The sequence below is a fragment of the Mus caroli genome, unplaced genomic scaffold, assembly GCF_978045245.1.
Source record: "Mus caroli unplaced genomic scaffold, Mus_caroli_1 scaffold_9, whole genome shotgun sequence".
In the NCBI taxonomy this organism is placed as follows: Eukaryota; Metazoa; Chordata; class Mammalia; order Rodentia; family Muridae; genus Mus; species Mus caroli.
Window position 1 is genome coordinate 57,016,974 of NW_028227264.1, and position 23,441 is coordinate 57,040,414.

Here is a 23,441-nt window from a genome sequence, read left to right on the forward strand (position 1 = left end):
CCCAACACCCCCGCAGTGACTGTGACCTCTGCGCGTCCCCCGCACACGTTCCCGCGACCCAGGGACGAGGTCCGGCTGGGTTAGTTGAGCAAGGCGGCGGTGCTCTGGCAGCCCGAGGGCGCATGGAGGCGCCGAGGGGGGCGGTGCGGCTCGCCTGCGGCGCGGGGGAGCGCGCACGCCGCGCCCCGGTCTCCCTGGGGACCCGGCCGGCCTCTCCCTGCACTCCCCGCTGCTGGGCTCCGGGGTGCGGGCGGCGCGGCGGCACAGGTGTAGCCCGCAGCGGCTGTGCGCGCGCGTAGGAGGCTAATTGGGCTCGACTGGCTGGAGTTGCCTCGGGGCTCCGGAACTCCGGTGCCTGCCTCGCGGGCAGGCTCGGCGTGTCACTTTGCAAATCGTGGAGGCTAGTGCCTCGGGCTGTCAGCACCCGCCGCGCGGGGACCGAACCCAGTTTATTGACGGCGACTGCCCGGGCTAGGCGCAAATGCCCGCTCTCCTCGGCGGGCCGGGCTCTGGCTGCTAGACTTAGGAGGCTCGCTGGGCCCGCGCTGGCGCCTCCCCCATGCTGCTTGGGGCGTCCTGGCTGTGCGCGTCCAAGGCGGCGGCCACCGCAGCTCGGGGCGAGGGCGAGGACAGGCAGGGTGAGCAGCAGAGGGGGGCCCAGGCGAGGACTGAAGAGGATATGGACGAGTCATCGCTGCTGGATTTGCTGGAATGCTCTGTGTGCCTGGAGCGCCTGGACACTACGGCCAAGGTGTTGCCATGCCAGCACACCTTCTGCCGACGCTGTCTGGAGAGCATCGTTTGCTCGCGCCACGAGCTACGTTGTCCCGAGTGCCGCATCCTGGTGGGCTGCGGTGTGGACGAGCTGCCCGCCAATATACTGCTAGTGCGCCTGCTGGATGGCATCCGCCAGAGGCCCCGCACGGGTGCCAGCCCGGGGAGCAGCCCTCCCGCGCGCCCGGGCCCCGGTATGTTCTCAGCGCTCGCTGGTGGCGCTGGAGGGGCGACAGGCAGTCCCCCGCGTTCTCCGGTCTTTCTCTCAGCGGCCGCAGGCAGCTCTACCCCCAGTTTGTGCGACGTGGCGACTAATAGGAGCGTGCCAGTGGCTAAGGTAAGAATGTATCCCAATGACATGGCGCCACTGTGTGGGAATGTGTAAGCTTGTCCGCACGTGTATGTGCAAGTAGTTTGTGATTAGAAATAGAGGGACTAGCTGTGGATCCCCGTGGCCCACTCGTTTGTTTTATTCTTCTTTAACAACTTCTCTGTTTCCCAGGGACTCTGCCTAGCTGTCAGTTCCTACTTTACCAGTTCTTGACTACATCCTATCACAGCATCCCCTTGCCTCACATCCTTACTTCAAACTTCTTGTGGGCACCTTAAGTCGCTTTCCAAGCTCAGTCCTTACATCTTCTCCCCCAAACCTGTTCATATGTGAGGCAGAACCCATCCTCTCATTAGGTGGACATGCCATCTGTCCTGCCGCTCTCAAACCACTTCCATTTTGATTAGGCTGGCCGGTCGGTCCTGTATGTCTGTCCGTCCATCCATGCACCCCATCCACTCATCTATCTTTAGCTTTGATCACCCCTCCAATTTCCCAGAAACAACCATCTTTTGCCACACCTCCTCAGTCCTGCTCTCACCAATTGGGAACTTACTGCTTAATGGTTCACAGGTTCTGATCGCTGACCGGGAGTTAGCAGTCTCTTGCCTGCTTGGCTGTGGAGGACAGGGGAGAGGGCAAAGTGGGCAGACACTGCCCGGAGAGTGACTACAGCTACCCCAGAAAGAAGGACTTCACCTAAGCAGGATTGCTTTCCCAGGTGGACAGTTGTTTTTAATTTTCGTTATTAGATTTATCACAACTGCATTATATAGACTTCACTACTTCTGTTTTTGCTGGAGGACGTTTTGTGGATGGCTGAATTTGAGTTTTCTATGGACCAGGAAGAGAGGGTCGGCAAAGACATACAAGGAATATGCTTGCCTTCTTAGGATGGTCACTGAAGGATCAAAATTGAAATTTGGCTTTTAATTGTGATTAAATCCAGCCATTTGCTCCATTAGAAGTTCAGAAACTTTTCTTTCTTGCCCATGTTGCTTTTAATCTAACATCAGAATTAAAGACTTGTTGTATTTGCAAGATCTGTTTGGTGCTTCCTCCTGCGTCAGTAATTAAATGACTTTTGGAGCTATGATTCTGGTGAGATGCTTGGACCTTTTGATAGCTGCTGACAGATGAGGGTCCAGCGCACCTTGAGGAGTTGTAGTTGGCCTGGAGCTTATGGAAGCCTCTGATGTGGGGAAAGACACAGCCCCAGAATTAGAGCCTGGAACTAATTCTGTTCAGAGCATTCTTTAGAACTTGTCTGCCCACAAGGTGGGAGCTTCTAGCTTTAGCGTGAGTGCTTGAGTATACGGAATTCATGTTTGGACTTGACAATTTTGAGACCCTAGTTGATTCTGTGTGGCCACGTACACCATGGTTTAGGATGTCCCCACTTCTGGGAATTTGAGAACATGTTTTCTTTTTGTTGTGTTAACCAGAGTGCAGGCTTTCCCTCACAGTGGTCTCAAAAGGACTAAGTTCAGGTTCTGGGGAACAGCCGGGATTAAATCTAGTGATATTTGGTTGTGTTCAGAAAGCAAAGTAGCAGAGTCAGAGGTTTTCATATCTGCAGCTTTTGTTCCCTGGTTTCCAGTAGCCCTTGGGTTTCCTCTTGATCGGCTGGAAGCCTTGCATGCTTGCTTCCACTCTACTACCACTGTGGGTGATGGCATTAGGTCTCGATGAGCAGTCTAGGGGACAGTGATGGATGTGACAGGAGGCAGAGACTGGAAATGCGTGTTATGCAGGTGTGAGCCACCTGTAAGCTGAGAAGGCAGAGACGAGCTAAATCGCTTCCAAATGGGCTCTTGGTACGCCACTGTCCCTGATTGTCCCTATACTGATGGTTCCCAGTGAGGCTGCACTCTGGATATTGCTGCGTGCTGTTTAATATGCTGTTCATTGATCTGCTGTTTAATAAGCGGATCCCCATTCCATCATTTTAACAAACACCAGATATGACTCAATAGTAACCATGAATACATCGCATTTTGCCTTTCTTGATTGGAAGCGTCTCAGATCTTTTGGGCTATAGGAGATATGTAAACTTTTATGTTCTTAACTCAGTTACAGCTGAATTTGGGGATGTGTTAGATGTAAAATGTACTGAGGTTTTCAGTTTGGTTTTATTTTGCAGTTCACAGAATGCATCCTTCTGAGCAGGGCAGGGCTTGGCTGTCGTCAGCCCACTTAGAGTCCCCTACCTGATAAGCAGGGCCTCTTAACTCTGTTCTCACATGAATGGTTTGAGAAGAGGCTTTAAAAAAAAGATCAGTTACTGATGCTGCTCCTAGAAATTTGTACCAGGTTAGGAGTGCCCATTACATCGTTTGGGATCATCAGTCCCTTCCTTTGCTGGTAAATACTGTCTCTGTGCGGTTTCTTACCGTGATGTGTAAGTCTGGCTTTGATGATAACTGTAAAACTGTTGAAATCACTTGTGCTGATCATAACAGAGTTCATTATATCACTCTATTTATTTTATTATTTGTATCTTTATTATTAACATAGTATATAATTAATGTGTGCTGATTTTCTCAACTTTATTGTTTTGAAAGTTTTGAGAGAGAATTTTAATGTTATAAATAAAACCCAAACTGTCATCAATTTGGTTTTTTAGGCCAGTCTAAGAGTTACCTTGGTGGGGATGCAGCTTGGTGACACAGTATATGTCTAATATCCCAGAGATTCCATTCACAGCAAACTAATCAACAAACAGACAGGCAGACAGACAAGGATTCTGCTGAAAGGCTATCATGACTTCAAACTGAGTCACTTGGAGATTAGGTTTTTAATATGAACGATTTAATAGACTTAAGAATGTGATGATTTCTACGTTAAGGAGCGTTTTTATTTTTGAATGTTCTTTGTCTTTATTTGGCGTAGAGAGAACCCATTGACTAGTTATGTTGTGCCAGTAGGACCTGGCCCAAGGGAGTGGTGAAGAGAGCTGTTCTTGGCTCTCAGGAGGCCGCTATGGGCACTGGCTGGCGTCCCTGCAGCACTCCACGAGGGTTGAGTATAAAGACATTTTCACAGACTAAAGGACTGTGGGAAGTGTGACAGTGCCTTTGATGACATAACAGTGGACTCAGTTGCTAATTAGTTTGTTTATATCATGTCTTCCCACCTGCCCCTCCCCTTCCTCTGTGCTGAGCTGGAACGTGTGGTTAGGTTTCATCCCTGGCTACGTATGTGTGGGCCTCATCCATGCCTGCCAGGTACCAAGCCACCGCGTTTCACCACGGGCCTGCATTGTGTACCTTTTTGGCTTTGTTGTTGTTGTTGGTCTTGCTTAAAACAGGTCCTCCTGAAGCGCAGATTGGCCTGGAATTGCTTATGTATCTAAGCATCGTTTTTGAGCTCAACGTCTTGCTGCCTCTCACCTCCTGAGTGCACTTGGATTCTGAGAGAAGCCAGATAACCCAAAGGGTAGCAGACAGCTGGTGACCTGAGAGCTCTGCCTGTCTGCTCAGGATGCCGTGAGAACAGTACTTCAGAGACAGCAATGTTTGAGCTTGTTCTTTTTTTCTTTCTTTTTTTGTACTGGTGGTTTTTAGTGGATAATCTAAATTACCATTCACTTCGAATCTATTGTGCACCATGCCTTACAGAATATTTTTATCCATTTTTGTTTAAATGCTTTGAGACATAGTTTCACTGTATGGTCTATACAAGCCTTGAACTCTTAATCCTTCTGCCTCAGCTTCCTGAGTTCTGGTGTTATCAGGCTGCTACGTGCTGCTATGTGTGGGCTTTCTGTTCTTTACCAAAGCTCTGTGAGGTAGCTGGTTAATTGAATACCGGCGAGATGCACTTTGGGTTGAGTGTGTAACTGGCTTTGAGGTGAGAGGAATCTTCTTATTCCACGACAAACTGGCTAACTGATGGACACGGTTCCAACAGAAGTAGCACTGACCTCATTATTTGGTTCACCCCAAATCAAGGTCACAGATGCTCTTCAAGCTTAAGGCTGCTATTTTACAGATGTGGGAAGAGTCCTAGAGCATTATAGTGGCGGGGATGTTCCCTGGTCTGTTACGGTTTGAGCATAGGTGACAGGTAGCTCTGTGCAGTGGTTTGGCAGCTCAACAGGGGTTGCAGGGGTCAGGCAGACCAGCCGGTCCTAAGCAGTCACACATGTCCACCCTGCTTTGCCACTGTGTCACTTTTACCTCCAGCCCCAAACTAGCTTTTGAGAAAGGCAGTCGCTGCAGGCAGCACCACGGCATGACCACAGTTAGGTACAGAGAATGGAAAGGCTCTCTAAGTGTACAAAGTGTAGCTTGGTCACCTTCATATCCTTCCCCTTGCACCTTGGGACTGATGCTGCAGTGTGACTGGGGCTTTCCTCTCATCATCCTCTCTAGACCTGAAGCCCAGGACCTCCCCTAGGCCCTGTGGGAGTCCTTACTGAAGGAGACAGAGGGAAGGGGACTCTGTGGTACCCGAGGGTGGCACAGAGGTCAGGAGCTCTAGCACAATAGTTTTAATTCTACCTTCCCTGTTTCCTTACGACCTGTCTGGAGCAAGTAAGTTACCCGCATCACCAATGAGTTTTCCCTCCTGGGGACCCTGGAGGGATCCAATGGACCCTGCTAATGAGTACATTTGGGATACTAAGTTAAGGGTGTATGTGGGGAACTATTTGTGCATATGGACAGGTAGGTCTCTCTCTCTCTCTCTTTCTCGCTCTTTCTGTGTGTATTTGTATATGTGTGTATATGAGAGTGTATCCATGTGTATATGTATGTGTGTGTGTGTATGTGTGTGTGTGTGGTGTCACTGGTGTCACACTTTGCCTTTAGGTTCAAAGTCATCCTGTGTTATGGAGATTGGGTCATGGAGCATCCGTGAACACAGAAGCCCAATGGTTACTGGAGTGTTCTTCATGTTTTCCACTGCCCCATCTAGGTTTTATGTCTTATTACAGACAGTGGCCCTGCTCTTTATAAGCATCATTAAAGTGAAGAGTAAGAGCCCAGTGACAACCAAAAAAAGCAAGACTACCTGTTGCTTTAAGTGAGACCATCGCAGGGGAGGACCATCTTGCTGAGTTGTGGCTTCAGCTGGCTGGCACCCTCTCCTGAAAGCAAGCCTACATCCTTGATCTGAGGGAGTGGGAAAGCTCTGCAGTTGCCTGGGACTGAGCCCCTCCTGTGGTGGGGGCTGAGCAGAGTCCCTCCCGTCATTTCCCCCTTTGAGCATGGCCGAATTGGTTCTCAGTTATGTGGTTGTTTCTGATGAGTATTTTAGTTCGATCTCTATTTAGTCCTATCTTTTACAGCCAGCACAGTCACATTCCAGGTACATTTTTGAAATAAAATATCAGTGCACACTTAGCTAGAAGAAAGTGTTCTTCACAGGTTCTCTTGAAGAGGCCAAGGTCAGTTTTTATCAGGCTTGCTGTGCATGGGAGATCTTCCAATTTGCAGAATGAGAAATGCATACGCCATGGGCATTCTATTGGAATTTTAATTAACCTTTAAAAAGAGGTTGTCAGACTGAAGGTGTTGGCAGCGATGAGTGACTTAGGAGTTCTCTTAGCACAATGCATTGTGGGCCCCTTTGCTTACCGGGAGAAGTTATACGGGGGTTTCTGAAAACCTTAATGTTATTTGGATTCTACCACAGTTGCTTTCTCTCTACCCCCCACCACTGCCCTCCCCTCTCTCTTCCCCTGCTCCCCCTTCTCTTGGTTTTTTGAGTCAGGGTTTCTTCATGTATCCCTGGCTGTCCTGGAACTCGCTCTATAGACCAGGCTGGCCTTGAACTCATAGAGATCTGCCTGCCTCTGCCTCTGCAGTGCTGGGATTAAAGGCGTGTGCCATCTCTGGCTCCGGTTGCTTTCTTTTTAAAGTCCACTTTGATGACCAGTGGCTTATGTATACTTAGAGATGGAACTGTCTGGGGACCTTAAAGGGGCTACAGTTCATAGGATGCTTCTTCATTACACGTTTGCAGCACTCACTGATATACTGGTTATCTGTAAGCATGAACTTCTTCATGGAATGTATCCGTAGTGGTCGCATGAATTCATAAGTTTCATGTGGGCCAGGGTTTGCATCTCACTCAGATCAATAGAAGTAGGAGGAGAGAATTTAAAATACTCATTTCCCAAGGACAGATGCAGAGTGCCCAGAGCATAGGAGATGGGTCCTCAGCCAGACACAGAAGGAGAGAGGGCTGCCTTCATTGGTGCAACTTTGGTGTGCCAGGCTGTGCCTAATGTAGAGGGTGGGCAGGGCGTGCCTGGGAGGAAACTGAAATGGTGTTTATTTATAATCAGTTGTGTTTATTTCCATTAAATTACATAGCTGGGCATGTTGCTGAGAATGAATAAATAAATGTATGTGCATATACATATATATACATACATATATACTTATAAACATATATACATATATACAATGTTTTGTTTCTATCCATTTTGGGAGCATTTTCAGTGCTAAGGATTTATTTAAGGGCCTTGCACATGCTAGGCAAGAGCTCTACCACATCACCCCTAAGCTTCCTGGGCAGGGATTCCTGATGAAGGGAGTGGCGTTGGTGGGAGTTGTAGCTGATTCTTACTGTTTCTTCTATTATAATGATTTGCCAAGTGAAGACTTTGTGCTTCTGCTTTCTGGATTTTTCTATATTTTGTAGAGAGGAGATGGGAAGTGTGGAGGAAGGCCCCCCCTTCTTCTCTCCTCCACCCTCTCTCATTTTCCTCTCCCTCTTTCCTTCCCCCACCCTCCCTCCTTTCTTTCATTCCCTTTTAGGGACTGGCAATGAAACTTGGGGTCTTACATAGCCAACAGTAGGCTGGATTTCTTGGTTTCTTCTGCAGCTTTGTTACAGAGGACACGTTTGTCAGAGGTGGGTTGTGCTCATTGCTGGTTCTTGTGTGGTCGGTGGCTCCCAACACACCCCGTGATTAAGAGACAGAGGCCTTCCCATAGCAGCTGGAATAGTAGAGCTCAGGTATGTCTAGCTTGAGGCTTCTGTGGATTTGGAAACCATCTTTCAGCACCACCGCCATCATTATTGAAGTTCTCTGGATCTCTCCTTATGGGTTTGATCCACATTAGCAAAGGATTGTTTCACTTGTTTTACTGGGACGAACCCAGAAGTACTGGAGAGAAGAAAGGAAGTAGGGAAGCTTTGGCATATGTCAGAGGATGCCTAGGAGGTAAAACGAATATCATCAGACACAGAGAGCTTCAATGAAGACATTGCTTTTGCTCTTCAAAGAGGCCATTGGTGGATCCTCTGCAGGTCAAAACATTCCTCCAACAATTGCTAACCACTGAGAATGGCTCCTGGGAGGCTGGGAACAGCCGCTTTGGAGGACACCTTATCTTCTCAAGGCCTTACACGTGTGGAATATCTATTCCCAATGAACTCAACGAGAAGTCACAGATATTTATTATGTAGAAAATTACTTTTAAAATGTGCAGGGATAAAGTGTGTGGGGGGAGAAAAATGAAGGCTTAGAGATTTTAAATGTCAAATAATTCCTGGTCTCCCTGTTGCTGGGACTGTAAATAAAACCTATCATACTCTACCTCTTGATGCAAAGTGACAAGCAGATTTTGGATACTGTGCTGGCTAGTTTGATGTCAACTTGACACAGGCTAGAGTCATCTAAGAGGAGGGAACCTCAATTAAGAAAATGCATCTGTAAGATCAGACTGTGGGCAAGCCTGTGGAACACTTTCTTAGTTAGTGGCTAATCAGGCAGGGCCCAGCCTATTGTGGGTGGTTCCATTTCTGGGCTGTTAGTCCTAGGTTCTATATGAAAGCAGGCTGAGCCAGCCGTGAGGAGCAAGGCACCCCTCCATGGCCTCTGCATCAGCTCCTGCCTCCAGGTTCCTGTCAGGTTTGAGTTCCTGATCTAACTTCCTTTAGTGATGGACTAAATGTGGAGGTATAAACCAAATAAACTTTTTTCTCCTCAACTTGCTTTTGGTCATGGTGTTTCATCACAGAAATAGAAGCTCAGACTAAGACAAGTACCATCTACATTATTATTATTATTATTTGCATTAGATTGTATCTTTTAGAGAAGGGTCAGGACATAGCCTCTGGGCATCCACTGATGCAACTGTGTTAGGACCTTGGCATTTTGTGTTTGCAGTTGTATGAATGGGAAGAGCCCAGGGCCGAAAGGTGACACTATCGATCAGTGCTTAAAGTATGCGGATCAGCATCAGTAAGCAGGTAGAGATGATTCCCATGCTCCAGTGTTTCAAAGAAGTAGAGTGTGTTTATTGAGCAGAGGCACAGAGCTATGAAATACTAAACTGTTTCCACATCACTCATTACAAGGCCCGTGGAGAACACAGATGAGCAGAAAGCTTCACGCTTAAAGCCGTGGGTAGCCTCTTCACTGGCTCTTGACCCTCCAGCACCATAGTCATTGTATCCTTTGGAGAGGACACATATATGTACTTGCTTGGTGCATATGATCAAGGCTTATATTTGGTATGCAAGGCTGGTTGGTCATGGCTGGCATTGCCATGTCAGGGATCATGTTTGGTATGAATGCTTAATGCTCACGGTTGATGTGGAAGATTAGTTGCCCCTGGTTGAGAGTCATGGTTTGTGCATGTGGTTAAGCCATATGCCTGGTGTTCGTGGTTACTCTGTGTGGTTGTTGTATGTACTTGATGCTTCTGGTTGATACATGTTGGTATGCATGATCGAAACATGCGGTTGCTGTGTGTGATTGTTATTCGTGGTGGATGCTTCTACTTGACATACATGTTTGGTGCTCGTGATTGGTATTTGTGCTCGGTACCTGCTTTATGGGCACGGTCATTACATGTGGCTGATGCTCTTGGTTGATGCTCTCCGTTGGGTGTACTTGGTGAGTCCTTGGAGTTGATGTCTATGCTTGGTACTCACGGTTGGTTCTCATGGTTGGTGTCTGTTGTGCCTCATGGTTAGCAAGCATAGTTCTTAAGTATAGTTGGATGCCCCCCGACCCCCCACTGAGTTCCACAGTTGGACACTGACTCCTCACTATTTGTCTTTTGTGAACCATGCTTTTGCTTGTAATGTCTGTGTATACCAATGTCCCTTGATTTTTTCCCTCAAAACCTCAGCAATATATTCTCCATAATTTAGATAATATAGGAAATATTTGTTTTTCCACATACAATTAATAGCCAGTCTGTTAAGTATGGTTGACGTTAGCTATAACTGCTCCTTTATGTTCTCAAACTAATCCGAGAATTGCTTTTGGCAATCAGCACCGAAGCAGGCCCCGGGGACCACAGAATGCCTTTGTTGCTGTTAGCAGCCTTGTGGGCTGAGAAGCCCTTCTTTGTGACCCTAGGCTGCCCTTGTAGGGTTGTTATGAACTGGATCTGAAATACCTGTGATGACCAGGTCCTTTGGTGGTATCTGGATGTGTGTGGAGAGGCCAGTGCTGTGGCAGAACGTACCTTCTGTGGCCAGATGCCAGGCAGCTTCATCCAAGGGCAGGCGATGATGCCAGGAACAGCCCTGTCTGCTGAAGCCAGCCCGGGTCTTTTTTTTTTTTTTTCTCTTTCATTAATCTTCCTTTGAGGCATTTCTGACTCCATTTTAAATCCCCCTGGTTACTTGTACTGCTCTTTCCTCGTTTTCCCCTTCTGTGGGCTAAATGTTTTTCTCATCATTAACTGCTTTTGTGGCTCTTTGAAGTTAGCAACTTCTGGCTCCCCGGAGGGAGTGCTAGCTTGTTAGTAATCCTGTTTTTAACCTTCATTGGTTAGGCATTCTCTCCACAATAGTGAACTGGAGGAGGGGCAGGAGCCCTGTGTGATCTTTGAGCCCTGCCCATCTGACTTCCCCAGTGCCAGCAAAGGCCACTTGAGTAAGAATGGCAGCTGAGACCACTAGCCTTCCTGCTGGTGGTTCTTCATGGGGTGGGCTGAGGCTTGAGTTAGCCATGCATCTCTCTCAAGAAGGCTAATGTGGATTTAGGGTATGAGTCCCAGGAAAGATGGGTAGAAGCAAGCTGAAGACAGGTTCAGAGCAGCCACTGAGGGTCATGTCTACCTCTGCCAGGAGGACCTCAGCTCCTGTCATGCCTGTTGAGTATGCAGGTGGCTCTCTGTGTAAGCCCTTAGGTATGCTTAGCTGGGATTGCATCTTCTCTCTAGCCTACACAAGTGGGTGTTTTTTGGCTGTGGTGTCCCATCCTAGATGCTGCCATGTCTTCTGGAAGTATTTGAATCTCAGTTTTCTACGGGTTGCCCAGTGGCTGCTTGGACAGCCAAGTGGGGCTGGTACCCACTGTTTTTCCTGTTTGGAACTGTAGTGCTCTTGGACCCTTCTGGGTGGATTTTTGGTAGCTCTGAGGCCTGGTAAACTCTTGAGCTCCTGTTTCTTTGGCAGCTGTCCAATCTCCCTACAAGCACTTTTCTACGTGTGGTCTTATGTTTATTCATATAATTAGAGAACTATCTTAGTGGGAGAACATTTGCCTAACATGTGCATTACCCTGGGTTTGATCCCATCAGTCCCCACTTCTCCCCCACCCCCGATAAAACATTCCCATGACTATTCTGTTCTATCCAGAATGTGCTGGGCAGAATGGAATGTGATTTTAGTACCACATTTGTGGGTCTTTGACCAGAGTTGGACTCAGCTATGTCTCCTGTGGCTTCTCATAGCTGGCCCATCCTGGTACCCCAAGATCATTTACTCTTGATGACTGAGCCTGATGAGTCTTAGAGAGAGAACAGGGCAGCCTGCTGGGCTTTAAGGCTCTGAGTGATCAGGGAAGACAGTGTGAGCCCAACTCCTGGGTCTCCGGGGGAAGAATGGCCTCCATAAAGTCCCTGCTGCCTGGGGCGCCTTCATGCAGTCACCTGCTGAACTTAGCTAAGAGGGTGTGGGTAGGTCTTCATTTTGTTTTTGATTGATACATGGTAATTGTACCTATTTATAGGACAGACTGTCATGTTTTAGTATGTTGTGCAATGAGGAAATAAAGGTAATTAGCATCTCTATCATCTTAAAAATTCACCATCTCTTTGTGTTGAGAAGACTAAAAAAAAAACCTCTGCTAGCTATTTTGAAATGTAAAACACATCAACCGTCGTCATTCTACTCTTGTCTGTCTGTAACTTTGCACCCAGTACCCATCCCTTCTCCATCCTCCTTTCACCTCCCTGGGATCCAGTAACTACCATTTAATTCTCAGCTTCTACGAGATCAGTGTTTTTCTGATGAAAAACCTTGCATGTTGTTTGTATTTCTATGCCTGGTTTATTTGGCATCATGTCCTTTGGTTTTGTCCATCTTGTATCAGATGACAAGATCTCTCTCTCTCTCTCCCATCTATTTATCTATCATCTATATATCTATGTATCAATCTATGCACTTATATATGTCTGTATCTATATGTATGTATCAATCTATGTATTTATGTATGTATCAATCTATGTATTTACGTATCTATCTGTATTTATATTTATCATCTATCATCTTTGTATCAATGTATGTGTCTATGTATCTGTATATGTATCAATCTGTGTATGTATGTATGTATGTATGTATGTATTTATCTATCTATCTCTGTCAGCATCTGTCTACCTGTATCACATTTTTTCTACCTGTTCACATATTGATGGACACCTAGGTTGATTCCACTTGCTGACTACCATGTATGCGCCACTGTAAACACTGGAGAACTCATGTCTCTTCTGCACACTGATTTCATGTCTTTTTGGTATATACTCATATATGCTGGGCAAGTGCTATAACCACTGAGCACCAGGCCCCTTCACATTCCCTCCTCTTCCAGGTTCTTGCAGTGTAGATTATGCTGGCTTGCAACTTGTGCAGCTTAGGATGTCTGCAAACTCAGGATCTCTAAAACTAGGATTACAGGGCATCCATCATGTGCTCTGGTGAAAGCTTAATAAATGGGAATTGTTTCTGCAGTCCCTCTTCCTGGGCCCCACTTCCCCATATTAGTGAATGTGGAATATACTGTGAGAGAATGATGGCTGTTACAGTTGGGGCTCATGGTTCTTCCCTCTTTTAGGACAAACAGACTGAGGGTCTAGGAACAAGCATTAATAATGAGACAGCCCTGAACTGAACTGACAGAGAGCTCATTCCAACTCAGAAAAAGTAGGTAGGGTATCAAGTGCAAAAGAGTGAAAGAAATCTCTCTCCAGGACTGTTTCTGTTGAATGTTTGCATGGGCTCTCATGCCAAGAAGCCTTTAGGGCGGTGAGCAAGTCATGGGTCATTTAAGTCCACAGCAGTGAGGTAAACAGCCAGTAGTTTCCTTGTCTTTTTCCTCTTGTAGGCATCTTGCCCTCAGGACCACTCTGGGGGGGGGTACAGTTGTTCTAACACCAGCAAGGGGGTTGTATTAAGGTCAGTTGACCTCCTTAGCACAAGGCTACCATGCGGGATTCTAATTAGGTTGGATTCTTAGAGAGTCAGGGCCTACACTGAAGAACCGTATAGGATCATTATTTGCATTGCTTATTTTAAACAATTCTTTCTTCCCCAAATTATGGGTACCCCTCCCCTCCGTCGCCCTCCCCTCCCCTCCCTTCCCTTCCTCTCCCTTTGCTTCTTCTCCCCTCCCTTCTCCTCTCTTCCCTTCCCTTCCCTTCCCTTCCCCTTCCTGTCTTCCTCTTTCCTCCATTCTCTTCCCTTCCCCTCCTCCTCTCCCTTCTTCCTTCTCTCCTTCCCATCTCTTTTTTCTCCCTCCCCTCCCTTCCCTTCCCCTCTCTTCTCTTCCCCCTCCTCCCCTCCCTTCCCTTCCTCTCCTCTTCCCTCCCTCCCTTCTTCCTCCTTCCCCTTCCCTCCCTTCTCTTTCCCTCCCTCCCTTCTCTTCCCTTCCCCTCCCCTCTCCTCCCCACCCTCCCTTCCCTTCCCCTCTCCTTCCCTCCCTCCCCTCCCCTTTCTCTCCTTTTCCCTTCCCCTCCTTTTCTCTCCCTTCTCTCTTTCCTTCCCCTCCCCTCTCTTCCCCTCCCCTCCCTTTCCCTCCCTCCCCTCCCCTCCCTTCCCTTCCTCTCCTTTCCTCTCCCCTCCCCACCTCCTCCTTGTCCCTTTTCTATCATTTTGTTCCTATCCTCTCTCTCTCCCTGTATTCATCTTCCTTGCTTCCTCCTTGTCTTTCTTTGTTCTGCTTAAAATTTCTTTTTTTATATATATTTTTATTACATCTTTTCCTCAATTACATTTCCAATGCTATCCCAAAAGTCCCCCATACCCTCCCCCCCACTTCCCTACCCACCCATTCCCATTTTTTTTGGCCCTGGCGTTCCCCTGTACTGGGGCATATAAAGTTTGCATGTCCAATGGGCCTCTCTTTCCAGTGATGGTCGACTAGGCCATCTTTTGATACATATGCAGCTAGAGTCAAGAGCTCCGGGGTATTGGTTAGTTCATAATGTTGTTCCACCCATAGGGTTTCAGATCCCTTCAGCTCCTTGGGTACTTTCTCCAGCTCCTCCATTGGGGGCCCTGTGATCCATTCACTAGCTGACTGTGAGCATCCACTTCTGTGTTTGCCAGGCCCCGGCCTCTCCTCTCCTCTCTCCTCCCCACCTCCTCCTTGTCCCTTTTCTATCATTTTGTTCCTATCCTCTCTCTCTCCCTGTATTCATCTTCCTTGCTTCCTCCTTGTCTTTCTTTGTTCTGCTTAAAATTTCTTTTTATTTTATTTATTAATTATTATTTTTTGAGATTATAAATTACATCCTTTCCCCTCTCCCTCTAAACCCTCTTAAATACCCCTCCTTGCTCTCGTTCAAAATTATGGCCTCCTTTTTCATATTCTTTATATATAATGTATATATATACATACATACATACATATACATATACATACATTACATACATACATATGTCAGGGTTCTCTTGAGTAACAGCTTATAGAATGACTTTCTCTATATGTATAGAAATGGATTTATTAGAATGCCTTACAGGCTGTGGTCGACAACAATGGCTGTCTACCAAATGGAAAGCCCAAGAATCCAGTAGCTGTTTAGTCCATGAGGCTGGGTTTCTTGGCTGGTCTTCCAGAAGAAGTAGGCTCTAATGCCAGGAAAAGAATGGACTTGCTATGGAATGGAGAGCAGGCAGGCAGAGAGAGCAACTTCCTTCTTCCATGTTCTTTATATAGGCAACAAACAGAAGGTGTGGCCCAGATCAGGGGTGTGTCTTCCCACCTCAAAGACTGTCCCACCTCAAATGATTAAGCAAATATCCCTCACAGGTGTGCCCAGCCAGTTTTGGGTTTTAGGTAATTCCAGATGTTGTCAGTCAAGTTGACAACCAAGAACAAACATCACAGTATGTATATACACATATATTCTTAGATGTATAGATACAACCTGCTCAGTCTACTGTGTATTACTGTGTATTCCTTGTTTTTCGGGCTGCCCCTGTGGTATTAGATAACCAACTGGCATGCTCGTCCCTGAGGAAGACTACCGCTCTTCCTCTCAGGCATCCTTAGTTGCCTGCAGTTCTTTGTGTTGAGGCTCTGGCCTCAGCTCCCGCGTTGTGCACATTCGCATGCCTATTGTTGTCCTTGTTCAGCCCAAGTCTGGGCTGTCTCATCTTTCTGTTCTCTCTCCCTTTTCTCCCTTCTTCTTCCATTCCTTGTTCTCCCAATCCTCTACCCTCTTCTGCCTACTCTTGCCGTTTTTAGTCAGAGTGTTTGGGTTTCACCATCTTCTGGCTATCTTCCTTTACCTCCACCTTATGGCCTTTCGGGCTTCTAACAAAGGCTTTCTGTGCAAATAGGTTCCTTCCTGTGTCTAAGAATACACATTTCCTCTCTATGGACCTGGAGTGAATCTCTTTGCCCCTTAAGAGCTGTAGTGGCTAGCGCCTTCTTGGATGGAGGTTCTCAGAAGAAGCCAATGGAATGCTCACTTCCTGGGACGATGATGATGGCCTTAGGATGACACTGAGAAGCTGGAGGGAGGGAATCTCAGGGAGATGCTGCTGCCCCGTGTGCTGGAAGTGCCCCAGGGGACTTTGTACTCGGTGATGGGTGGTATCTGGGCTGCATTGATAGGCAATCTTTCTGTCACTAGGGTTGAATGAAGGATAGCTCTTGGATGATCACACTAAGACTTATCAGCTCTGTGTCTATTGCTTGCCGACTGCTACCTGGTTAATAGATGCGATAGGGAGTCAACACTTGAGTGAATTATTTTACAGCATTAAATGAAATGCTAAACATAGTCCTGTAAATGGTCCAAAAAAGATGCTTTGTCAATTATTCAAGAGGGGCACACCAAGGTCTCGACGCTCGCTATTGATTACTACTTCTCTCAGAAGATACTGATTTGCCACTGTCCACTGAGTGACCTTTCTAGTGCATTTCTCTGCTTCTACGTTTTATGGCACTTGGTTTAGTATAATAATTTCTCCTGTAAATATTTGGGAGCTAATGAGCACTTTTTAGGCACAGTGTCCATCACTGGAGGCTGACCTGTTTATCGTTCACTCTGTCACTGATACATATCAGTATGTATGTACCTCTGCATATGTGTATACACATTTACAAGCATACTTAGGATTTTAATAAAGCTGTACTTATACTTAGTAATTGTCTTGGGCATTCACATCTTTGAATACAAGCTTTGGGGAATAGACGATTTCTGCTTATCTTTGGGTTTGCTTAAGATCGCTCAATCCCTTAAAATAGATTGTATGTAAGATAAATTGTTCTGGGTAGGTTGCTCTCTGAAAGTGTGGATCTAAGCTCTGGCTGGGTCATCTGCTGTGTCCTTATCAGCTTTTATGTATGCCTCCTTGTGTGATGGGACACTGTGCTGTCACTGAGGTTGAAGTACTAGCTCTTCTGCCTGCTTCCTCTAGGACCTGGAGATGCTGACCTTCCACACATCGGCTCCACCCCACCGTACCACCTGTGTAAAGCTTGCAGCAGGTCCAGAGGGAATAGTGTACCTGGCTTGAGGTCACAGCTCCATCAGTCATGTTAGGGCCACTGTCAAGAGCCCGTTGCAAGCCATCGTAATGAAGGCTTCTTGAAGGCACTTTGTGTCTTTCTGAGTAAACTGGCAAGTCGTGCTAGCTCTAACTGTGTACAATTGCACGTGCAGGCTGCTGCCGTTCTGGAATGAGAGAAGAGTTGAGTAATTGACTCTGGAGAATATTGTTGCTGACGAGTGTCATTTTGATGAGTAATAGACCCCATTAGATTACAATAAAATACTTGATTCCGTATAATTAAAAATGGCATTAGTCAGGCAAAAGCCCCAGCATTTAAAAGGATAATTCAAAGTCTGCAAAAGTACGTTCATGATTGAAGCAGCGCGTACCCTAGAGTGTTTGAGCCTCCGAGTTGTAAGACGTGGCCGTAGACAGCCTGGCAGGGCAGCTGCTGTTCATTTTAGTCCCAGATATTTGTAATGAGCAACTATGGCAGTTAAAAATGTTTCTGATGAATCCACAGCTTGAAGAACAGTTCTGATTTGCAATTTTAACAGAAAAAGAATTCCTATAATTTACTTTCTGTAGAGTAGGCAGAATCCAGAAGAACATTGGAATCTTTACTTCCTTGTTTGTAGTTTCTGCTTCAGGTCCAAATTCCTTCCTTCCCTCCATCTCTCATTTATTCATCGATCCTACCTTATTCAGGAGCCCAGTTCCAGTGCCCGTCACGGGTCACACAGTACTAGATGACTCTGGGTAAGGACAGGCTGTGTAAGCCAGTGATGACCTGTTTTTATCATACCTTTCTGGTCAGACACTCGGGATGTTCTCTGCTCTCTTGGGATCTGGTCGCCAGTAGATCCCTTGGCTTGGAGTTGAAAAGTCTTTGGTTTGGCTTGAGCTCCTCCACTCTGTTTAATCAAGAGCCGAGTGTCTGGCACACAACTTCAGTTATTAATACCCTGCTATTAATATTCATATTGACAGTCATTTGCACTTCTAAACCACTTTCATCTCAAAGATCACCATAAATCTTAACGAGCCTTAGATGAGTGACTTCTAACATGGGCACGGAGTCTCCAGCAGTACCTCCTCTTTGAAGGGAGTTCACTTGTTCACAAGTGTCAGGACAGCCTGCACGTTACAGGTCTCTTTAGGCTGTGCTCCTTATCTGTGGCTTGCCATGGATGGTCCAGTGAGAGGGTCAGTTCACAAGTGTCTGTTCAGCCCTGCCATCCAGGTATGGGTCTCTGTGGCTGAACTTGTTATTTTTTCTATTGCTGTGATAAAATACTATGACAAAGGCAATCTGCAGAAGGAAGGACTACTATTCGTACTTCTGACTGGTTCTTAGGGTTAGGGTGTCCATAATGGTGAAATGGCACCACAGCTGGGTGCAGACATAGAGACAGGAACTGGGAGCTGAGGATTTCTATCTTAAACTGCAAGCACCAAACACAGAGGGCACATTGGGAATGTCATGAGACTTTTGAAACCCCAAAGCCCCCTTCCCCAATAATATACTTTCTCTAGTAAGCCATGCCTTGTAAACCTACCCAAGTAGCCGCACCAAATGGGGACTAAGTATTCAAACATCAGAGCCTCGGAGTTGTTCCCATTGACACAACTCTGGTGCCAGCAGCACTGCAGAGGACAAGGTTTGAGCAGAGCTGATGTTCTTCTTGGAGTCTGTGGCTCTTTAAACATTGACTAAAATGGCAGAAAACAAAAGAAAACAGAAACAAACAACACACCATCACCGCCACCACCACCACCACCACAACAACAAAACCGGTTGTAGGTCATTTGATCCCACTTTGAACCCAGAGATTGTATTGTTTACTGGGCAAACCAGTTTCTAGTTGTGGTGTGGCTCATCTCTTAGTGTGTGTGTGTGTGTGTGTGTGTGTGCCCTACACATCCCTACACACCTTTAATCCCTCTGGCCAGAATACAGACACACCTTTGAAAGTTATGTCTAATTGAGTGGCAGACAAAGTGATGAATCAGAGAAAGATTTGACAGAAGGGATATACCCAACTCTCATGAGACTAAAGAGGCTACTTAAGTAGAAAGAAAGGAGGAAGGAGGCAGTTTTACTGGGACAGTTGTACAGAGACAGTTTGTAGAGAAAGAAGCTAGACACAGGTGAAGACAAAAGGAGCCAGAGAATGAGAAGGAGCCAGAAGATTAGAACGTATTGCCAAAGTTAGTTTGAGGCCTACCAGAACAATTCAGTCAGAGGCCGAGAGAGAAGCCAGATTGAATCAGTCAGTATGGAGATTAGTTTTGAGCCAGAACAGCTGACTTGAACCAGCCATTCAGAGATCAGAAAGAACTAGAAATGATGAGCTTATTCAGCAGTAAGTCTCAGAGGCTTAAAACATTCTAGGCCTAGATTAGATTGTATAGAGGCTAGAAGCTTTCAGAACTAGGTATAGGTTAGCAAACTGAGGCAGTAAGCTTTGGCTATGATATTTACAACAGGAGAATAAAAAAAAAAAAAACTCAAACAAAAACCCAAATGTGATGGAGATGTTTTATAATAAATTTAGGTTTTGTGCTCTAATTGGACTTAAATTTAGACTTCAGAATAATGGCGAGTTCTTTTTATTATCACTTTTAACCTATTAGAATATATCTAGGTCTAGGTCTAGGTCTAGATCTAGATCTATCTGTGATCAAATACTTAATGCAAAGCAAGTTAACAGAGGAAAGGCTTTTTTTTTTTTTTTTTCTCTTCGTGGCTTAGAGTTTGAGTAAATACAGTTCACCATTGTGGGGAACGTGTGGAGGCTAGAGCATGAAGCACTTAGGCTCATATGTATCAAGCCTAGAAGTCAAGTTAGGCTATCAGACCGCAAAGACTGCTTCTGATGATCTATTTCTTCCAGTGAGGCCCTACCACCTAGAGGTTCCTCCCCCTTCCAAAACAGCAGCAGCGGCAGCGGGACATCGAGCAGCCAAATGCATCGAACTTAGGGTGGACATTTTCACATGCAAACTTCAAAATTCTCTCCCTGGCCCCCACAAGTGCAGGACTGTCTCACAATGCAGACATGCATCCATTCCAGCTCCAGAAATCCCACATAGTCTTTGACAGTGTAAGTTGGCGGGGGTGGGGGGTGTCAACATTTAGTTCTGGTTCCTTAGAATGTGTGTGTTACTTATAGCCTGTCTGGGGAGAAATAGGCATATCTCATGCAACCTTTTACCACACTGTAAATATAAAGTTAAAAAAAGATACATGCAAGGAAGTGGGAGAGTTTTGTAGCTCCCCCTCCCCCTCCCTCTCCCTCTCCCTCTGTGTGTGTGTGTTCATAAAGAAACTGCTTACTTCACGGTACTGACTGAGGAAGGGACAGAGGAAATAAGGTTATAGCCTCCCATGCCTAAAATACCAATAAAGGTCGAATGTCATCACACATACAATTTCTAACAATATGGCATCACTGTATGAAAGCCAAGGGGATACCAGTGTGCTTAGAAAAGTGGTCCCGAGTTTCTGGTTGTTTTTATTTTTTTCTTTCTTGTTGTGTTTCTGATTTGCAGTTTAAGGAATCTGTATGGAAAACATGTCCAGTGACCCACGATCCCAGCATGCTTGAGGCTTTCTGGTCTGGACACCTTTCTGTGCCATCTGGAGCTCCTTCTCCTGGATTAGAACCAGCCCAGATGTCTGTAGAGCTCCGCATTTGTGGGCATGCAGGCAGACTAAAAGGGAAATTCTTTTCCTCCCTGGAAATGTAGGCCTACATGTTTCCAAAACATTTACAAAACCATAATGGTTTAGCAGGTGTTCAAATAAACCATTTCTTCTTGATGGCTTGAATTCTGATAGGGTGGGATTAAAAGTATGTAAATAAATTTGAAATTTTAGTATCCATATCATAAAGGGTAAAGAGAAGCGAGTGTATTTCATTTAACTTTCTGAATCCCAAAGCTCATTATGTTTACATGAAACCACTATAAAATTAATAAGGCATTTTGTTTCATCTTTTCTTCCTTGCTATTTTCAAAGACTGTGATGGGCTTCCTCCTTGCACACCTCCCTCTTGGACACGCCCCTTCTCAGTGCTCAGTGATGACATCATTCTGATAGAGCTTGGCTCTGACAGATCAGACCATGTTGCATGCCATAAAACCGTTCTGATGAGAACCTCCTTCCTTCTGATGAGCCTGGCAGGCCACAGTGTACGCCTACAGGGTTTATAGGCAGCAACTTGAAGTTTCCTCTGATTTCTGAGCTGTCATCATGATAGAATCTGAAAATAACTGCGGGAATTTTTGGTTTCAACTAAATGTAATAAGAGCCGGGAGGGCTTATAGAACACACGCTGAGAAAAATGTATCTGAACTCAGTGAGCGTAGTCTCCATACCCAACTGATTCTTTGAATCCTCTGTGGGACTTGATCGTGCTGACAAATCTTGGCAGCCGACTCTTCCCAGAGCTCGCCTGGGCACCGAGTCTAATTACGTTTTTCTCCTGGCCCTTTCAAGGAGGGAACAAAATTTAGCCTCACATTTACATTTCTTTCTAGAAAAGATGCTCGTTGTCTTAGAGATAAGTAGTTACAAAGCCATCTTCCCCCATCTGTCCATTCTCTGAGGTGATAGTTGATGCCCATCATTATCTGGGATGGATTTTCCCCAGTTTAGCAGCTAGTGCAGACCTACATATGAATTAAGTTTTTCCATGTTAGGTGTTACTATTGCCTTTATGGATTTGGAGGAGGTGGGTGACATGCCCTGCACTTTCCAAGGAACATTTTTCATATCCTCACGTGATTCCGTTAAGTGAAATGCATAGTGAATTTGACTAAATAATTGTGGGCCCAAGTTAAAAACAGGTATGTGCTGGGTGGTGGTTGCTCACACCTTTAATTCCAACACCTGGTCTGCAGAGCAAGTTCCAGGACAGCCAGGGGGTACACAGAGTAACCCTGTCCTGAAAACACACACACACACACACACACCCCTCCCCAAACCCCAAGTATATAATAATCTCATTCTGTGGGGCTGGTGTTCTGTGGCATTGCAGAGGTCTGACTGACAGCTAATATGATGGAAACAAAGGAGCGCTTGAAAGTTCAGTGTATGGAAACTGCATTTTCACCTTCAACTATTTACAGTGTATAATATCAGGTTCATGTTTAAGATGATAGGGATTTTTATATTCTCTCCATAACAATATTCAGTGAAGACTATTCCACTAATTAATTATTGGAAATTCAATGAACAGAGTCCAGCTGCAGTGTGTGTGGCTGGGGGAGGGTCCGGGGTGTCCCCTTCCAAGCTGTATCCCCCCCTTTCTGTGCACAGATTCCAAGCTTATCTCCCACATAGACGCCTCACAGGGCTGTCTTACAACACATAGCACTTCTCATCCAGATCACCTCACCACTGTCATCTCCTTCCTTAGACAGAGACTCAAGGCATTCTTCTCAAGCTTTGGTCTCGGGGTTGACAATACCTGATAACAGTGGGGTTGAAGAAGCTGTAGCCAAATGGCAGTCTGTAGACGAGACTGTGATGATAAGCAGTGTGTGAGGTCCTTTCCCCCTCCACAGGGAGAGATAGAGGATCTGTAGCAAATGTTGATCAGAGCTGGACTCTGAACCTCTGTGTTGGTCCTGAACCTGCTGAGGGCTGAGGCCAGAGGGATGCTTTCATTTCAGATCAAAGACATTAAGTCCTTGTCACACATCACGGAGAGAAATCTAAAACTATATTTCCCTCTCGACCCTCATGGTAAATTCTGAAATGGGAATTATCATCAACTGAAGTTTGGAAAAGATAATTATGCTGATGTCGTCCCAAATTTAGACAAATTGGTGGCATTACAAAGCAAATGATGAAGGTCTAAAAGGACATAAAATTTACCCCTTTGTGTTAGGAAAATAATCAAATCCAGAATAGATGAGGTACTGGAAGATGGCTGAGATTACCTGTCCCTGAGATGGTACCAGCCATATGTCTGTGCCTCTGAATCTTAAGTATGTGTTAGCTTGCTGCAGAGGCAATAAAACCATCCAGATGGCTTTATTTCTAAGATACAAGGAATGGACTTTGTCTTGATGGTACTGCCCTTCTCTTCTGTGTACTTTGTTGTGAGCTGAACCCACACTGGTCTCTGTGAAGCTCCTATATCTCAATAAGCAGGCTTCTTCTCTTATATTTTTGATTATGAGCCTAGCCTTTAATGGCTGAGCCATCTCTCCAGCCCATAGCTTCTTCTCAACATGCTTCTGCAGTGCCACCCACTTGTTCCTTGGTGTTCTGGGACATTCACAAGCAGGACCATCTACTTCACTTGTAAGGCATGAAGTGCAAGTACAGAATTATAAAGAGGCTGACAGTGTGGCTGTCTAGTGTTAACACACACACACACACACACACACACACACA

General features: G+C 45.9%; 1 protein-coding gene across 1 annotated transcript in view; it reads left to right on the forward strand.

Moving 5' to 3' along the window:
- The first annotated feature begins 550 nt into the window (after nucleotides 1-550).
- The window catches only part of Sh3rf3 (SH3 domain containing ring finger 3), a 313,055-nt gene continuing 290,164 nt past the window's right edge, over nucleotides 551-23,441 (forward strand). The window contains exon 1 of the mRNA XM_021175059.3: nucleotides 551-1,111. Within this exon, the coding sequence (XP_021030718.1) occupies nucleotides 560-1,111 (552 nt within the window). The 5' untranslated portion in view covers nucleotides 551-559. The remainder of the gene's footprint in view (nucleotides 1,112-23,441) is intronic.